Below are 18,788 nucleotides of genomic sequence, written 5' to 3' on the forward strand. Positions count from 1 at the left end.
TTTGGTCATTTCTTTTGATATTTGCCAGTCGCTTTTCGGGAAGGAAAACATCGTGAGGAAACCGGACTAATACCAATAACGCCTAGTTTCCCCTCTGGGTTGAAAGGTCAAATGGCAGTCGCTTTCGTAAAAACTAGTGCCTACGTCAAATTATGGGATTAGTTGTCAAGCGGACCCCAGGCTCCCATGAGCCGTGGCAAAATGCCGGGATAACGCCAGGAAGAAGTAGAGATGGGTAGTGAGTAAATACTCACGGGTAAATACCGAGTAAATACTCAGTATTTACTCAATATACCCGTATTTACTCGTTTATACCCAAATTGGTGGGTATAAACTATTTAGAGCGCTGAAAGGGGTATATAAATTTGAAATATAGGTGTATTTTGTAAGCCGCTACTGGATTAAGTACTCAAAATTGTAAGAAATGTATTTTTAAGAGGGGCACTCCATACATGTAACTAATTGTCACAAAAAAAAATCTCAGAAACCACCAACATGTTGCACGTCATTAAATGGGTCTTTAAAAATAACTGGAATGTTTCTAAGAACATTTTTGGATAAGTTGAATATTTTTGGAAAAAGACCGTTTCGAAAGGCCAAAATAATGTTTATCTCTCTATAACTTTAGAACCAAAGTTCAGAAAAAATATAAAAACATATCGGGAGATTAGCCGTATAATAGAGTGCAAAAAACAATATTTTGAACATCGTCGGTTGAGCCATTTTTGAGTTTTCTTTAAAAAACCCTTAATAAAAGGTCGTAAGTGCCGCGTAAACACACACTTTTGGGCGACATGCACTTATCTAGAACATCGGTAGAATTTAAGTACTTATATTTTTAAAGTAAATACCTTCTTATTTAAAACAAAATTGTTAACAAAATTTGCCTCTCACTAATAATTACGTTTTTTTCCTAAATTAAGCGTCCTCTATGCTTTTTATTTTATAGATATTGTTAATACACGTTAGCACTCTTCAATAAAAGACAATTTTGTTCTTAAATCTCACTTTTTGAATATTTTATAAGCAATCGTTTTTACCCACCTAAATGAGTAAATACGAGTATTTATCGGGTGCTTTGAGTAAATACCGAGTAAATACTCAGTATTTACTCACCCCTACCCATCTCTAGGAAGAAGAATTATTATTTTTGGTCACATAATGATTATATTATTATTTACTTACATTATTTTATTACCCTCTGAATACAACTAAATAGCGCCACCTAGTGTTGCGACTTATTGCGCCATCAGGAGTTGTTTCTATGGTAACATTTATGTAAACAAAGATCAACATGCGAAGACCTTCAGTTTTTGTCGCAAAAGATCCTGAAAAAGGTATGTAAATCTCAAACATGACTACGGTCTGTCTGTCACATCGCTATATATCTTGAAAACTATTTTACGCTACCGATTTGGAGTAAGGCAGGTTTTTTTTACTTTTTTTATCATGATGGCGGCGCGCACAGCCGGCCTAGCCAAGGTTACAATCGCTATCGCTTCGACACATAGAAGTAGCATCCTATAGAAGTGGTGTGCGCGTGCCTCCGTGACATACGCAATGCGAAAATATTAAAAACACGTTTTAACATTCTTGACAATATACCAAAAACAATCTACGTAATTCGGTCGGGTTATTTGTTGCCCACCATAGCCCATACTAACAAAAAGGTGGGGAACAAACAAAAAGTGAGACTGACAAGGACAAGCAATAGTACCGCTTTCTCCTTGGAGGATATAACCAACGGAGACGCCATGTCTAAAATTTTCGGTACAAAATAGTCTGCCGTTTTTTGCGGGAGGGGGGCACATCAAATGTATAGGTACGTCATGTCAGATAAACGTCAGTCCATACATATGGTTGACATGAGGTTGACCATCGGCCGCCTATTTTCGACAGAGGGGAACGCCTGTTAATGGCGGCTCCATTGTTAATTACTCCGAGGCTTTCTCTGCTACTCTTACTGAAAGTTCTATAAGTGTATCTCGTTCGGTCATTTGGCCCCTCCCCCATGTCTTCTCTATATTATTGTACCTCTATGCTTCGACAACGAAAAGCATTATGTCTCTCTATCACTCTTCCATATTAGTGTGACAGTGACAGTTGCGTTTCGATCGCTACGGAGCGTAAGCGATTGGCATTTTGGCTACGCGGCTTGTGAGCAAGGATCCTGCGAAGAATATGGGCGAGCCTTGCTCATATGCATGTCTGCCGCCAGTTTTTCTTTAAACGCCTTATACGACGCCCGCGGAACGAGATGGCTAAGGAATGATAAGAATGATAAGAGTGATAAGGATGGATAAGGTAGGTTGCGATAATCGCAAATAATTCATAATATTGTCTTAAACTATTTAGGAGCCACCTGTATGTCGGGGCTCACACAACATAGGCAAATTCATAATTTGACACTGCAAAATGATGATTCGTTTTTAGGGTTCCGTACCCAAAGGGTAAAACGGGACCCTATTACTAAGACTTCGCTGTCCGTCCGTCCGTCTGTCCGTCTGTCTGTCACCAGGCTGTATCTCACGAACCGTGATAGCTAGACAGTTGAAATTTTCACAGATGATGTATTTCTGTTGCCGCTATAACAACAAATACTAAAAACAGAATAAAATAAATATTTAAGTGGGGCTCCCATACAGCAAACGTGATTTTTGACCAAAGTTAAGCAACGTCGGGCGTGGTCAGTACTTGGATGGGTGACCGTTTTCTTTTTGCATTTTTTTCCGTTTTTTTTTTGCTTTATGGTACGGAACCCTTCGTGCGCGAGTCCGACTCGCACTTGCCCGGTTTTTTTAATTACAGGTAGGTACCTACATAATATAAATGAGCGTTTTCTAAAAAAGTGTACATTTTATTCATGTCTTCAAAATATTGACTTCTTGGGCTCATTTTACTAAGAATCATTTGTACATTCACGCCACATACATGAAAACATGTGCCCTGGATTTAAGTCAATATTTTGAAGACATGAATGATGTGCACTTTTTTTGGAAAACGCTCAAATGCGTGCTCACCTTCATTCTAGAGGTATTTCGAGAATGTAGACGTTAGAGATTCTCGAAATACCTCTAGAATGAAGGTGACATAACGCTTCCCTCACTACACATCCTCGCACATCTCTAGTGGAAACGCAGACTAATTACCAAGCATTAACCCTTTTCCAGGTTGCACCTATCTACAACGTTTTCCCAAAAAAACAACTGATGATTCATTTGAAGGCGAGTCACATTTCCCGAAAGTGCAATCTAATTTGGCGTTGCGCGCGTTTCAATTCGTTTGGCGCGTATGTGGTCGATACGATATATCGTAGGTACTATGCCTGGAAAAGGGTTAGTATGATTGTGGTTTGAGATGTCCGATTTGACGCTATGTTAAGATATCATGCATCGTCTCATCATCTCAGCCATAAGACGTCCACTGCTGAACATAGGCCTCCTCCTTGGACCTCCATATACGTGCCGGATGGGGGGGGTGAAGCCATAATCGCCACGCTTGGCAGGCGGGTTGGCGATCGCAGTCGAGTACACCGAATTTGAGGGACGCTGCTGCCCGTCCACTGGTGGTTTTGGACGTAGTTTAAGAACATACCCGGGTCCTTAAACTACGTCTCGTCTTTATTCATAGTCTGTTCCTTCAGAATTCCGGTATGGATCCCGGAATTGGCTGCTTCACGCGCGCTACGTGCGTGGTGAACACGCGATGTGTCTGGATCTCGCCGACGACCTTCAGAAGAAAGCTGACAACACGCATAGATACGCACATTATGTCAAGGTAAGACAACAGAATAATAGTACTAAGTACAGAAGACTCACTTTCTAACAAAACGCGTCTGTTACGATCAGCACAGATATGGCCGCTAGGTGGCGACAGCGCCACGCGCGGCTTATGGCAAACCCCAAAATTGGGGCGGAACGGATTTACTTTTAGCTACCTGTAGCAAAGCGACGAAATCGCGGAGTGAGACACGCCCGGTAAGACTCGCGACAATGAGCGAAGTGCTTGCGAAGCGTCTACGGTGCGCCTTGGCCAAAGATGAAGAAAAGCGTAAGAGCGATAATAGAGTCGATGACGAAGATTTTGATATCACGATGGGTTCCAAGCTGGGCTCTTTACAATACTAACATTGACACAGTGGCGGATTTGCAGTCTTTGCCGCCCTAGGCCCCAAGCATTGTAGCCGCCCCTTTCTCAGCTTGAACACCCATCATATTGACTACATTTAGATCAGGCAACGAAAAGATATATTATAAGAGGGAAATGCTTGGGAACTTTAAGTAACTTTTTTGGACTCGTTAGGTGGTGAACATATTAAATATAAAAAAGGGGTTTGGTTTGAAGGTCACATTTTTCGGTTTTTCGCTTATTATATCTCAGAAACTATATGTCCTTGTGACATGATCATAGGAACATAGGTTTTACAAAAAAAATAAGCAATACTTATTCACTTTAAGTGACAGTTTTACCAATAACATTGACTTTTATGTACCTACAACAAAAACATTCAAAAATTCTAAAAAAGAAACATAAGAAAAACATTTTTTTTTGCCTATTTTCTTGAATAACTGCTAATGCTAAACTATTTATTAAATTAAATTATTTAAAAAAAAATATTTGAGATTCTTACAATGAGCTCTTTGATTTGATATGTAACACCACATATGTAGTTTGAAAAACTTTATTTTCAAATTTTCTCATTTACCCCCCAAAAATGGCCTCCATAGTTAAAATTCATTTATTTACGTTACACGTCCATCTTTGGGTCACAAACTTACATATTGGTGCCAAATTTCATCTTAATTGGTCCAGCAGTTTCGGAGAAAATACGCTGTGACAGACGGACAGCCAGACGCACGAGTATAAGGGTTCCGAATTTTCCTTTTAAGGTACAGAACCCTATAAACGGGGAACAAGGCGCGAAGGCGTCAACAATATGCGAAATCGACGCCACAGTCGCGTTCGCGGCTTCGCGCCGCGATTCGCGCACAAGTGTGGAGGGCCCTCCAGATATCGTAAAAATTGTAGCTTGCAGCAAATTTAACCAACTTTCACTCTGTATAATGATCATGTCGTTAGAACGCATAGTTTTCGAGATATAAGCGAAAAACTGAAAAATGTGACCTTCAAACCTCTCTCTTCCCCCGGCTCAAAGGCTACGGCCGGGGACTTTTGATATGTTCACCTCCTAGATAGTCCAAATAAAGTTAGGTACAAAGTCAAAAATTGTGTTTCAAGCATTCCCCTCTATAGGTACCTTTTTTTGAGAATTCGATGCCTGGCCTAATTTTGAGTTATTTTTTGTTATCATCAGCGAATTTTGTGTCACAATTTGCCGCCCCTAATATCTCGCCGCCCTAGGCCCGGGCCTACTGTGCCTTATGGGAAATCCGCCACTGCATTGACATAGATATCTAGGGACTGGCTTTACGGGCAATAATAATGAGACATGACAGGGGCCAGTACAGCGGTGTGAAACCGCTACAACGCGATTGGTTGATGAGTTCGCATCACGCGCGCGATTGGTTGATGAGTTCGCGTACGCGTGCTATTGGTCGCAACAAGTTGGTTTAGTAACTCCACCAAAAACAGAGCCACATGGCAACGGATCGCATGAGCTGCGGTGGCGCAGAAATCGACCGTGACATGACCACGACCACTCAGTCAAGAGTGCACGACTAAGAAGAAGAAGTTGGTTTAGACTGCACGATTGGCTGGAATTCGTGAGTAACACCGCTGAACTAGTACCATTTTTAGTGTCCGTAAGGCCCGTCCTTAGATATTATACGTCAATGAGTACTAACTGGTGCAGGGTCTGGTGTATGCAGACGCAGGGCGGCATCAGGAGGCGCTTGAGAGGTTCCACAGCTGCATCCGGCTTCAGCCGTCAGACCCTGAGCCTTTGAAACAGGTCGCCAAAAGTCTGTGAGTATTGGCTTTTAATTTTGCTCCGTGCGACACGCTGGCGGTCATTTGGACACATTATTAGTTTATTTGACAGTTGACACTAAAAATGTTGTCCCGAAAAAGTGGTCAGTTTTGCTACTGTAGCATTGTAAATTATACATTTTGTCATTGCCTTAATGGTATTCCACCTGTCCAATTTCTTTGCCCAATGTGTATTTTGTCTCTCATTTTGCTTAATGAGAGAGTGAGACGCAATGACATTGGACCAAGATATATGGACAGATGGAATACCCTTCTTAGCCACACGCCTATCGTGTGCGGCGCGTCGTCGTGAACGTTGTCAGAATGGTTGGTACGCGCGTCAGTTGACGTCTTTTAGATTAAGTAGATACTTAATACTTACGATTAACAGTGTCGTAGCTAGGCGTAGGCGAACTGGGCCATCCCACGGCCTCGCGCGCCATGGGGGGCCTAGCGCGAGGCCTCTCCGGGCACAGTGAAACAAAAGGGCTTCGCAGATACGACTTCGCCCGCGGGAAGATTAGTTTACGCTACGTCACTGGCGATTAAATTACTCTTGAAATCTTAGTAATAGGTTTTTGTAAAGGGATCTTATAAATATAATACACAAAATATTACATACAAATTAACCATATTTTTTTTAATTTCTAAAGGTCTTGCCAGGGCCGCTATCAACTCTCTCTCGAAGCTTATTTGGAAGCAGATAAGCTGACTAAGCATCCAGATAGCGACATCTACTGCGCTCTAGGTAATCTTGTATTTATAACATTTTATTTTTAGATACATATATATAGGTACTTATAGTTTATTGCTTTCTTTAGTATATTTAGGACGTTTAGGTCGTAAACAAATATGTTAATTTATCAATTCTATTGCGTAACGCGTCTATGGGTGCTGTGTTTGCCGTTGCCTTTTCATGACGACCCTGCCATGATAAGAACAAAAAGCTATTGCTTAAATCGTCTCAATTATTTCAACCTCATTACGAAATTAAGTATCTAAAGGTCCCTAATAGCATTTTCTTGTAGGGATTTTGTTGGGCCTTTGTTTACGTATTAGTTGGGCAACCGTTATATTTGGCCGTACGATTTGCTGGAGGGCCCTCGACAAAGGCCCTCCCGAAGATTCCCAACAGAGGGCCATTAGAGTAATTTTTTCGTTGGGCCTATTTAAATAAATCATACAATTATTCAACGGTGGTGGTTTTGGTTGGGCCGTGGTTGGGCCTATACACATTTGTTTGATGGTTGGTTAATTGTTACATTTGGCCGTACGATTTGCTGGAGGGCCCTCGACAAAGGCCCTCCCGAAGATTCCCAACAGAGGGACATTAGAGTAATTTTTTCGTTGGGCCTATTTAAATAAATCATACAATTATTCAACGGTGGTGGTTTTGGTTGGGCCGTGGTTGGGCCTATACTCATTTGTTTGATGGTTGGTTAATTGTTACATTTGGCCGTATGGCTTGCTGTAGGGCCAACTGCAAAAAAATAAAAAAGGGTAATTTTTTCGTTGTGCTTCTGTTGGCAAATTCAACAATTACCCATCGGCAAGTCAGGTAGGTCGGTAGGTAGTCGTGCACCAGGTTGAAGGCCCAACACAGCTTGTCCCACAAAGGGCCAACATTGTAACTTTAACGTTGGGCCTTGTGTAGGATTCTTACAATACTACCGTAGGTAAATAGTTGTGTAATTTATAGTGGGCCTACAGTCTTAATTATGTAATGGGCTTTTGTTTACGAGTCCTACAGTTACCCTACGTTAGGTAAGTGGTTGTGTAATACGACGTTGGGCCTTTGCTGATAAATATTACAATTACACTACGGTAGGCATTGGTTGTATCCACATGAAGGCCCTAGGCAGCAGTTGTTCTTAATCTTCTCTGTATCGTTCCAATTTTAGTATATGTACTGCCGAAGCAAGTACACTTACTATACACTCTAATTTGTATATATACTAACCGCACTTCGAAACTTCGTAAGCGAGATTTATGTTTTTTGAGATTTAAATTGAGAAAATGTTGGTAAAATACAATTTTTTAAATTTATGTATAAATTTTATAGTTATAGCTATTAGATTTATAAGTTACTTTAAAAAAATATTATGATTATATCCGGAATGACGAGAAAATAACTATAACTTCGATGTTTGGAGACAGTAACGCCATCTAGTGACGCCACAAGCAAACTCAACTGGTATTGTTGGGCATCAGTACCACAGCCAATGTTGGTAAATGCGATATTTGTGCTCACTGGGCCAACGAATGTTATCGTTGTTTAGCCACCGGTACCAAAATACACAAAGGGCCATTGTTAGGCGTCAGTGCCACAGCCAATGTTGGTAAATACGATATTTGTCATCATTGGGCCATCGGATGATATCTTTGACTAGCCAACGTTACCAAAATACACAAAGGCCCATTGTTGGGCATCCGTGCCACAGCCAATGTTGGTAAATGCGGTATTCGTCACCATTGGGTCAACGAATGTTATCGTTGTTTAGCGAACGGTAGCAAAATACACAAAGGCCCATTTTTGGGCCTCAATGCTACAGCCAATGTTGGTAAATGCGATATTTGTCGTCATTGGGCCATCGTATGATATCGTTGATTAGCCAACGTTACCAAAATAAACAAAGGCCCATTGTTGGGCATCAGTGCCACAGCCAATGTTGGTAAATGCGATATTTGTCATCATTGGGCCATCGAATGATATCGTTGACTAGCCAACGTTACCAAAATATACAAAGGCCCATTGTTGGGCATCAATGCTACAGCCAATGTTGGTAAATGCAATATTTGTCGTCATTGGGCCATCGGATGATATCGTTGATTAGCCAACGTTACCAAAATAAACAAAGGCCCATTGTTGGGCATCAGTGCCACAGCCAATGTTGGTAAATGCGATATTTGTCATCATTGGGCCATCCGATGATATCGTTGATTAGCCAACGTTACCAAAATACACAAAGGCCCATTGTTGGCCATCAATGCTACAGTCAATGTTGGTAAATGCGATATTTGTCGTCATTGGGCCATCGGATGATATCGTTGATTAGCCAACGTTACCAAAATAAACAAAGGCCCGTTGTTGGGCATCAATGCTACAGCGAATGTTGGTAAATGCGATATTTATCGTCATTGGGCCATCGGATGATATCGTTGATTAGCCAACGTTACCAAAATAAACAAAGGCCCGTTGTTGGGCATCAATGCTACAGCGAATGTTGGTAAATGCGATATTTATCGTCATTGGGCCATCGGATGATATCGTTGATTAGCCAACGTTACCAAAATAAACAAAGGCCCATTGTTGGGCATCAGTGCCACAGCCAATGTTGGTAAATGCGATTTTTGTCATCATTGGGCCATCGGACGATATCGTTGATTAGCCAACGTTACCAAAATACACAAAGGCCCATTGTTGGGCATCAATGCTACAGCCAATGTTGGTAAATGCGATATTTGTCGTCATTGGGCCATCGGATGATATCGTCGATTAGCCAACGTTACCAAAATAAACAAAGGCCCATTGTTGGGCATCAGTGCCACAGCCAATGGTGGTAAATGCGATATTTGTCATCATTGGGCCATCGGATGATATCGTTGACTAGCCAACGTTACCAAAATACACAAAGGCCCATTGTTGGGCATCCGTGCCACAGCCAATGTTGGTAAATGCGGTATTCGTCACCATTGGGCCAACGAATTTTATCGTTGTTTAGCGAACGGTAGCAAAATACACAAAGGCCCATTGTTGGGCATCTGTGCCACAGCGAATGTTGGTAAATGCGATGGTGGGCCAATATAAAATTAACGTTGGCTACGGAACGAACCTCATCCCAACGTTTTCCCTACCGTTGGCACCGTGGGCCCCAACGAAAATGCTACTAGGGGTCTGTCCAGAAGTAGACAATTTTTCGCCAATCTGATTAAATTGGGCGATCAAATCAGGCCGTGGGGACAATTTAATCAGATTTCCGAAAAATTGTCGCCGTCTGGACAGGCCTTAATAGTTCATGCTTAATTTTCCTACGTTCACTTCATGTTTGGAAACCTTTTGGCTTATTATGACGTAGACGTGCGCGCCGGTCGAAAAAAACCGGGCGGCGGCGCGCCACGAAAAAATCCACGGCGGCGGCGTAACGCCGGCGGCGTGGGATTTTCAACTTTTCAATATACGTATAATGAGAAACCAAGATTAACTCTTAAATCAACACGGGAAAAATCTCAAAAAAACTGTGTTACATCGTTTTTTTCGTTTATTGTAGAAATATCATGAAAAAAACATATGTCAGTATGTTGGACGTTGCCAGGATCGGTGTAAATAAAAAAGATACGCCGCGTAATGAATAGACGTCCAGTATTTTGGACGTTGCCGAGTATAGACTATGTACCTACGTTATGTGCATAAGGTTTTTTAGTCCAATTCATGTTTTTAAAATAAATATAGAATGAATAATTGCATTTTTTCATTAGAAATACACTTACTGATAATGTCAACTTATGTATTGAATTGAAGTAAAACCTATTATTTTTATATTTTTGGAATAACTTTATAGCTCGTAGGTGGTAAATTTTTACCAGTCATTGACGTCATTTATTTAACATTAAAGCAATGGTTTTTACAATAATGCATGCACTTTTATCAAAATTTTCCTAACAAATTTCTCAAATGAAATCGGGTCCGTCTCTTGATGAAAACAAATCCACACACAAACAGGAAATAAACACACACACACACACACATACACACCACATCCACAGGAATAAAATCCATAAAAATACTTTTTTTATCTATTTGGTTCATTACGTAATACGGCAAGTAATGACTTTTTAAAATGTTTAGAAACATCTAACATCCCTCTATTTAATTTATTTACCCCAAAAACTACCAGAAAATGTAATAATTTTACTCTTCGCATACTTGGCAACGTCTAACATTGGACTTAGCAAAAGTGCCGTGTTGTCGATTACAAAATACTGGACATTACACTTTTTACACTTGTTTTACCCATAAACAAAAAGCATTTTCATGTAAATCATATTGCCACGTAATAAACAGACCAGTTAGTAACCTATTACACGTTTTATTTTAACGCTGCTTAATACTGTCATATAAAAAAATAATGAAATATGGGTAAAATGTCAGTCTGTCGGATGCTTCCTTGCAAGTTCTGCGTACTGTAGGACTTTGACAAAAAGATTATGTTCACATTCACACTGGTTCCCAATATTTTCTTATATACTCATACTTAAAAATAACATATCATTCAAGTAGTATTAGGGTCGGTTGCACCAAACTGTTACGAACGTTAAAGAGTTCGCTAAATTTGTATGTATGGAAAGTTTCATAGTAAAGGCGCGGGGCGCGCCGGCTGACGATGATCAGTCTGTCAAATGTGGTTGGTGCAACTGGCACTTAGTAGTTTAGTTTCCTGGTAGTGTTAGTACGCTACCAGAGGAAAGTAACGTTATGCTTTAATATTTGGTGCAGATTTTTTTTCTTGGGGTGTCCATTATAGTGGACGTTATCGATTTAAGGGTTAAAATAAATCAAGCAATGAATTCAAAAAAAAGAACGGAACAGCCGGAACGCTCTTTATGTCCATTGATTTTAATTTTGTACTCTTGCGGGCTTTGTCTCGGCGCGAATTTTAAACTACCGGCGGCGGCGGCGGCGCGCTGACTCCTTATGGCGGCGGCGCGCCGCGGCGGCGCGCACGTCTATTATGACGGCATTCATAATTATTATGTTTCTAGCGGAATGCGCAAGTAATTTAGGCCAGATAGAGCGGGGAGTGGAATGGGCGCGGGCGGCCGTGCAAGCAGGTGGAGGCGAACGCGCTGGGGCGTTATTGGCGCGTCTGCTTTTGGCGTCAGGAGACGCCGTGGGCGCTTCAGCGGCGTACGATCAGGCTATTGCGTAAGTTGGCGTGCTGTTAGACAGTGGCGTAGCGTGAACTAATCTAGCCGTGAGCGAAGTCGCATCGGCGAGGCTTTTTTTTCCCTGTATCTGTAGGCGCTTCGCGCGAGGCCCCCCTTAGGTCGTGAGGCCGAGGGCGAGGGCCCACTTCGCCCACGCTTAGCTACGCCACTGGTGTTAGAGATTGGGAGCGTTTCTGGTGTTACTGATACTGATATTGATACTGATATTTATTGAAATCAAATTTTACAGCATTACAGCTATCACCAATGCACTGTAAAATTAAGTAGTAAAATTAAGTACCTAAGTAATAATAAAGCGATTAATAAGCTACCTATTACATGTTTGATTCGCATGTGTTAGTGGTTGGGAGCGTTACTGGTTTCAGAAGTTGGGAGCGTTACTGGTGTTATAGGTTGGGAGCGTTACTGGCGTCTGGCGATGCTTGCTTACACTTCAAGACGTACGATCAGTCGCCTCGATGCGCCGACAGCATCGCCAGACGCCAGTAACGCTTCCACCCTCTTACTCACCAGTACACCAATCAGAATAGGTTGACTGCGTAAGTTGACCGTCAGGCGACGCTATCGGCGCTTCAAAGTGGCACTTTATTCACGGAGCAGTAGAGGCCAGAGCACTTATGGGATCGCTTCGATCTAAATTCGGATTAAATTTGGGGGATTGGTTCGGTTAAATGCGTTTTTCTTAGAGAGCGTTGGTTTGATAGCTAAAATTTGGATCCGTTATAGCAATTATCACCACTAACACTGTGAATAAGTCCAAGTCGCTTATTTTTCAGGACGCACGCTTGTGGCGCCGACACACTTGCCGCTGCGGGAGCGTTACGTCTCCGTGCCGGGGCGCCGCGCGAGGCCTTCCAACTCCTGGGAGCAGCGCTAGCGCAGCAGCCCTCGCAGCACGCTGCTGCCCTGGCACTTGCTGCTATGATGCTGCAGCATCGGTAGGTTATACTCTGTATCTTTAGGTATTTAAATAAAAGTAAACAAAATCTACCCTCAAATGGCTCCTTAAGCCAGTTGAGGGTAGATGAAAACATTACACGATCAAATAATGTAGGTTAAAGTCAGGTCGTTCAGTGACTGATCAAGGCGGTTTTGTATTTGGGGGTCATCCATTAGTTACATCACACGTTTAGGGGGAGGGAGGGGGTCAAGAAAATGTGACATATTGTGACATGGGGGAGGGGGGAGACACAAACTTTGTGACGTCACTTTAACTTCATCAGTAACCGAAAATTTATTTAAATTATTTTATTCGCTGTACATTTAAATAACAAGTTTTTAAGACGATAATCGTTTTTATTCGTTTAATTTTCTTTCCTAAGCAGTATTGGGTTATAAAATTACTAATATTTATATCATCAAAAATATTTTGATAAAATAGTAATAATACTTAGGTACTTACTTAATTCGATTTGGCGATTTCGCAGAAAAAAAGTGACGTCACACTAGAGGGGGGAGGGGTTTGCCAAATGTGACCAAGTGTGACAAGGAGGGGGGAGGGGTCAAAAAACCTAGAAATTCGTGTGACGTAATTAATGGATGACCCCTTGGTAGGTTAACCAATAAATGTTATAACTACCCGAAAATGTACAAATTGTTTTTTTTTACTTTTATTTAATTAAGTACCTACCTAAAGGTACAGAGTAAAGGTACCTAGAGCGAGAAGGGTCAACATGTCAAATTTCGCGCCAATTCCTATTGACAATTCGGTTTGCCAGACTATGTGGTATTATTGAAATTATTTTATCTTTATTTTAGTGATCTGGACGCGGCGCTAGCCAGACTTAAAGCGGCTCTCTCAGCCCACCCGACATGCGTAGCTGCCCATAGTAACTTGGGCTTAGCTCTACTGGCGAAAAAGAAGTATGTTGCGGTAAGTACAGCTAAGAGAAGTGGATACAGGGGCCTTACCATGGTGTCCTTATTGCGATACAGTTTAGGTATACGATATTGGCAAGGCCACTGGTTTGATGTCGAGGTGTTTTTTCCTTAGGAATATCCTTATGTCATAAACTTTTAAGTGCCTTACCTTCACCGGGCTAATCTTAACTTAAGTGCCTTTTGCTCTTATCTTGTCTAATTACGATTGTATCATTGTGTCTATGGTATCGTCGCCCACGCTGTTACAGCGTGATATGAGCGAAAGCTTGACATAAATGATTTTTTTTTTTTTTTTAAACCTTGTGCCTTTTGCAAAAAGGGAACTGATGTAAGAGTGTTGGTTTTTGTACAGGAGAATCAGTATCACCGTAGATATATGACATTGAATACTTGAAATCTTACTCTCCAGGCTCTAACATGTCTCCAACGGGCGGTGTGGTCGGCGCCGCTCAGCGCTCGAGCTGCTCACAACTTAGGCCTCGCGCTATTGTTATGCAGACGTCCGGCCTCGGCATTCTGTAGGCTGGCTACAGCGGCGGCATTGCAGCCTAGGCAGCCTTACACGGTAAGTTGAATGTTTTATGTATGTATAACTGTATATGTTTTATTTTTTCAGGGCGGGTATATATATATGTATATTTTATTCTTTTCTGTTGGACTAAACATTAAATACAGTCCAGCTTCATGAAAATAATGTAATGAAATGTTTAATGTATTAATAGTAGTTAATAGTAAATTAAAGCGGTCGGACAGGCGGTAAACTCGAATATCAGACATACTTGAACAAGATAATTGAATGCTATGACAAACACTTCATCAATCATCAATATCTGTCTAGTCTAGGCTGCCTAACCAAGGTGACGATCGCTTGCGCTTCGCCATCGAACCGCTTTTTGTTTCTCTATCTATATGTATGTAGCCGGGGTTAGTGCGACACTAACAGTTAGGTTTCGTTCGCTACGTAGCGTTAGCGATTGGCATGGGCAATAGGGAATCTTAGGCACAAAGAGCATATAATCACTACGTTAGGCAAAAATTTGCGTGGTACCATATACAGTAGACAATCCTCATTGACATCATCAATGACACATCATGCGTCAATAGGTCAATCACATAGCCTACTGTGAAACACGACAATCGAAAGTTCGTTTCTGCTTCTCTATCATTCTTGCTTATTCGATCGATAGAGAGGTAGATAAAGAAATTTCGATTATAGCGTTTCACGGTAGGCCGCCTGTGAACCGCCTTGGTGCATCAATGTCATAGTGAAAACTTGTCGAAAAACTGTTTAAGGTCTAGTGTGGTACGGTCACCTCAAACGAAGGCCTTCTGACTACGTAGGAAATTTGGCGCTACAACTTTCTATCCCAGGTCGAAGATCTAGGGGCAGACCCAGAACTGGACGGAAGGATGTAGTGCTAAAGGACATGAGTGAGTGCAAGTTATCCGAGAACGACGTCGTGAACAGGGCGAAGTGGAGAAGGTTAAGCGGGAAAGCTGACCCCACCACCATGCGGGATGGATAGCTAGGAAGAGAGAGACCGTGGCGGCAGAACATTGCAGTAATACTCTCTATTAACCTACATGGATTATTTATTGTTTCCCAGGTTCTTCTAATAGGCATCGCGCTAGAGCGGCTCGGGGACGCTCGCGCGGACGCCGCGTACGCGCGCGCCGCGGCCCTGGCGCCCGGCGCCGCGCTGGTGCGCGTGAACCGCGCCGCCCGCCTCGCGCGCGCCGGGCTCGCCGGCCGGGCTGCGGAGGAGGCGCGCGCCGTGGCCGAGATACTGCAGGGAGAGGAGAAGCCCGACGCACAGGTTAGTGGCGCCCCGGGACGCCTTAGTGTGTCTTAACAGCTCCGGCGTCTCGATCACACGCCCCGCACCGGTGCATCTAAATTGCATTGCAGCTCCATCTTAATTCGTCTCCCGCCTGCTATACGGCCACATTTCAAAATTTATGATCACCGGAGATTCAATCTTAGTTAATAATGTAGTTAAATTTTCAATAATCATAAATTTTGAGTTGTGACCGTATAAACGGCAGGGGACGTTACGTTCATCCATAGTGTACGCTAGCGATGAAGCCACGATGGACACATCTGTGAATATGTGGGGAACCCTAAAGCGTGGTGTTTTTGAACGCAGTTAAGCAGCTCCCTGGCAACTCTGCTGGCATTGCTCCGCGACGCTGGCGTTCAGCTGTCAGATTTGCCAGACCACCTCCCACGCGGCGACACGCCCGATGACTTGCCGGAAGATGACATGACAGCTGACGAAGTTTAGCCGTAGAAAACTTCGTTATTCGTTAGATCAAATTGACTGTAAGTATCGTGACTCTACATATGACTCTACGTTAGTATTTTCTTTGGAAATGCTTATTGTTGGCATTGATTCGTGATGGTGGGATTTAGTATACTTATGCTGAAACCACCTGCCACTTCAAAGTAGAATATTATGTACAGTCAACGGTAAAAATATGGGTGTACAAATCATTTCAAAAATAGGTCCCATAACTCTTATGTCAGTGAATTAAGAACTATGGGACATATTTTTGAGTAAGTTGTCTACACCCATATTTTTACCGTTGACTGTACATTATTCGCCATTTCTATTGAACCCTTTAACTACAGTCACACATCATATAATACTAGTATTTTCGACCAAAGTCGATAATACTACCAATTGCATCATGTACTTACTTATTTCATTTCAATACGTTCAATATAAATTTATTTTTTATTGACTATAAAGTTAGTGTGAGTCAAGTTATCATGAAATCTTTCGTCCTATTCGTTCTAGCAGTATATTTTAATGGGGCAAGTGTTTTTTTTTTATATTTATAGGTATATTATGATTTCAAATAGGTTGAAACCCTTATAGAGCATTAGCTTGCTTGGGTTTAATTAGGACTGTTATCTCCTCTTCCGCATAGGATTGTATTTCCAAAAACATTTAGGGCATACTGAAAATTCCTGGAACTGGCCACTTCGAAAAAATAAGTCGTCTCATAATTATATCAGAATCCAGAAATTTTCAGTATGACCCAAGATGTGAAATGTAGGTAATTGCTAAATGACTGTCGAAATTGTAAAACGTCAGTGGAAGTAAATGTTAAAAACCGGACAAGTGCGAGTCGGACTGCCTCACCGAGGGTTCCGTATTTTTTAGTAAATATTTCAGAGTAGAGGCAATAAAATACATCATCTGTGAAAATTTCAACTGTCTAGCTATCTCGGTTCATGATTACAGCCTGGTAACAGACAGACAGACGGATAGACAGACAGTGGAGTCTTAGTAATAGGGTCCCGTTTTTACCATTAAAATGGAGCAAAACGCTCGGTTCGACAGTCTTCTGAAATTGCTTACCTTCCACATCATATATTATCTACCCTAATATTTATTTACCATCTCTGCATAGGTAATATTTTTTTCTGTGACGGCAAAGAATGTATAGTATTGTGTCATATTTTTGAGTGTATGTTGAGGCATTCGCTCAACGGTCAAACCAGTTGCATATTTTTACCCGTTTTCATTCTCAATTTTACTTATCTCTAGACTGCCGCACAAAACGGGCAGAGTCCCACAGAAAGCCCAACGCCTCCCCCAAAAAACGGACAGAGTCCCACAGAAAGCCCAACGACTCCCGCAAAAAACGGGCAGAGTCCCACAGAAAGCCCAACGACTCGTAGAGAATTGGAGGCTGAATTGATAATACTACCGCCTCTGATCCTCGGCTACGAAGATTTAGCCGACTACGGCGAAGCCAACGATACTTATGATGAAACTACATCAATCGTTGAAACTACGACTACACCGACAATAGAAACTACGCCTGTCAAAAGCAGAAAGAAATATCTACGTAATCTCAACCATCAAGCGAGAAATCGAAAATCCGGGGGTAACTTAGATTTGCTGAACGAGGTGGCTGCGAAAATGTCAGAAATGGATGATACTAATAAAGTGGAGATGGCGAATAACTTGGTGAAACTGTTGCAGTTTAGTATGTTAGGTGCGACGCCTTCTATGGGCGATACTAAAAGAAGCAGAGGTAACCAACAACCCAGTCAACCGGACTACCGTTCAGCGGGAATGGGCCAACCATATTGGGATAGCTATAGCTAAAAAAGTTGGGATCGTTTTGTTGATTAGTGGGTTACGGCTTCGCCAAATGTCTCTTTTGAAAATAGCTGGAAAGACCTAATTGGAAAACTGAAGGAAAAATGTTCAACTCTTATATTTTCAAATAAGGGGTCATCCATTAATTCATTACATCACACGTTTAGGGGGAGGGAGGGGGTCAAGAAAATGTGACATATTGTGACATGGGGGAGGGGGGAGACACAAACTTTGTGACGTCACTTTAACTTCATCAATAAACGAAAATTTATTTAAATTATTTTATTCGCTGTACATTTAAATAACAAGTTTCTAAAACGATAATCGTTTTTATTCGTTTAATTTTCTTTCCTGAGCTGTTTTGGGTTATAAAATTACTAATATTTATATCGTCAAAAATATTTCGATAAAATATTAATAATACTTAGGTACTTACTTAATTCGATTTGGCGATTTCGTATAAAAAATGTGACGTCACACTAGGGGGGAGGGGTTTGCCAAATGTGACCAAGTGAAACAGGGGGGGGGGGGAGGGGTCAAAAAACCTAGAAATTCATGTGACGTAATTAATGGATGACCCCTAAGTACTTTAATAAAGTTTTACGAATAAGTTGTAGGTGAAATTAATTTAATTTTGAAAGGGACATACTAAAGGCCTGTGCACACCGGCTGCGTGTGCGTGACGTGCACGTGCGCGTGCGGCGTTGTAGTATACAGATCCTTATGAGAGACGGCACACCGCTTGCGTGACGTTGCGTGTGCGGCTCCAAGATTTAAGCGCACGCACACGCGCACGTCACGCACACGCAAGCCGGTGTGGCTTGGCCTTAAAGGATCGGTTAGAAATGAGACATTTTGCGAGTTAGCACTATTAAGATTCCCTAATAGATTATTAACTCATTAGACTTAATAATC

General features: G+C 41.8%; 1 protein-coding gene and 1 long non-coding RNA gene across 2 annotated transcripts in view; both read left to right on the forward strand.

The window, feature by feature from the left end:
- Positions 1-18,788, forward strand: part of LOC134671797 (uncharacterized) — a 498,925-nt gene that overhangs the window by 248,817 nt on the left and 231,320 nt on the right. The window lies entirely within an intron of this gene.
- LOC134671766 (Bardet-Biedl syndrome 4 protein homolog) lies at positions 1,274-18,571 on the forward strand. Its single transcript, XM_063529593.1, has 12 exons — positions 1,274-1,337; positions 3,644-3,777; positions 5,813-5,925; positions 6,582-6,676; positions 11,689-11,851; positions 12,651-12,812; positions 13,633-13,747; positions 14,165-14,320; positions 15,363-15,572; positions 15,903-16,078; positions 17,313-18,007; positions 18,459-18,571. The coding sequence occupies exons 1-10, from the start codon at positions 1,295-1,297 to the stop codon at positions 16,038-16,040; spliced, it is 1,329 nt and encodes a 442-aa protein (XP_063385663.1). The 5' UTR covers positions 1,274-1,294; the 3' UTR covers positions 16,041-16,078; positions 17,313-18,007; positions 18,459-18,571.

The sequence above is a fragment of the Cydia fagiglandana genome, chromosome 16 (assembly GCF_963556715.1).
Source record: "Cydia fagiglandana chromosome 16, ilCydFagi1.1, whole genome shotgun sequence".
NCBI classification, from domain to species: Eukaryota; Metazoa; Arthropoda; class Insecta; order Lepidoptera; family Tortricidae; genus Cydia; species Cydia fagiglandana.

Excerpts from the sequence above, each read along its gene's own strand:
- LOC134671766 (XM_063529593.1), top strand. The coding sequence starts at position 1,295 with ATGCGAAGACCTTCAGTTTTTGTCGCAAAAGATCCTGAAAAAG. Across the intron at positions 3,778-5,812 it reads GATACGCACATTATGTCAAG|GGTCTGGTGTATGCAGACGC; the intron begins GTAAGACAACAG and ends TAACTGGTGCAG. Across the intron at positions 15,573-15,902 it reads AGGAGAAGCCCGACGCACAG|TTAAGCAGCTCCCTGGCAAC; the intron begins GTTAGTGGCGCC and ends TTTTGAACGCAG.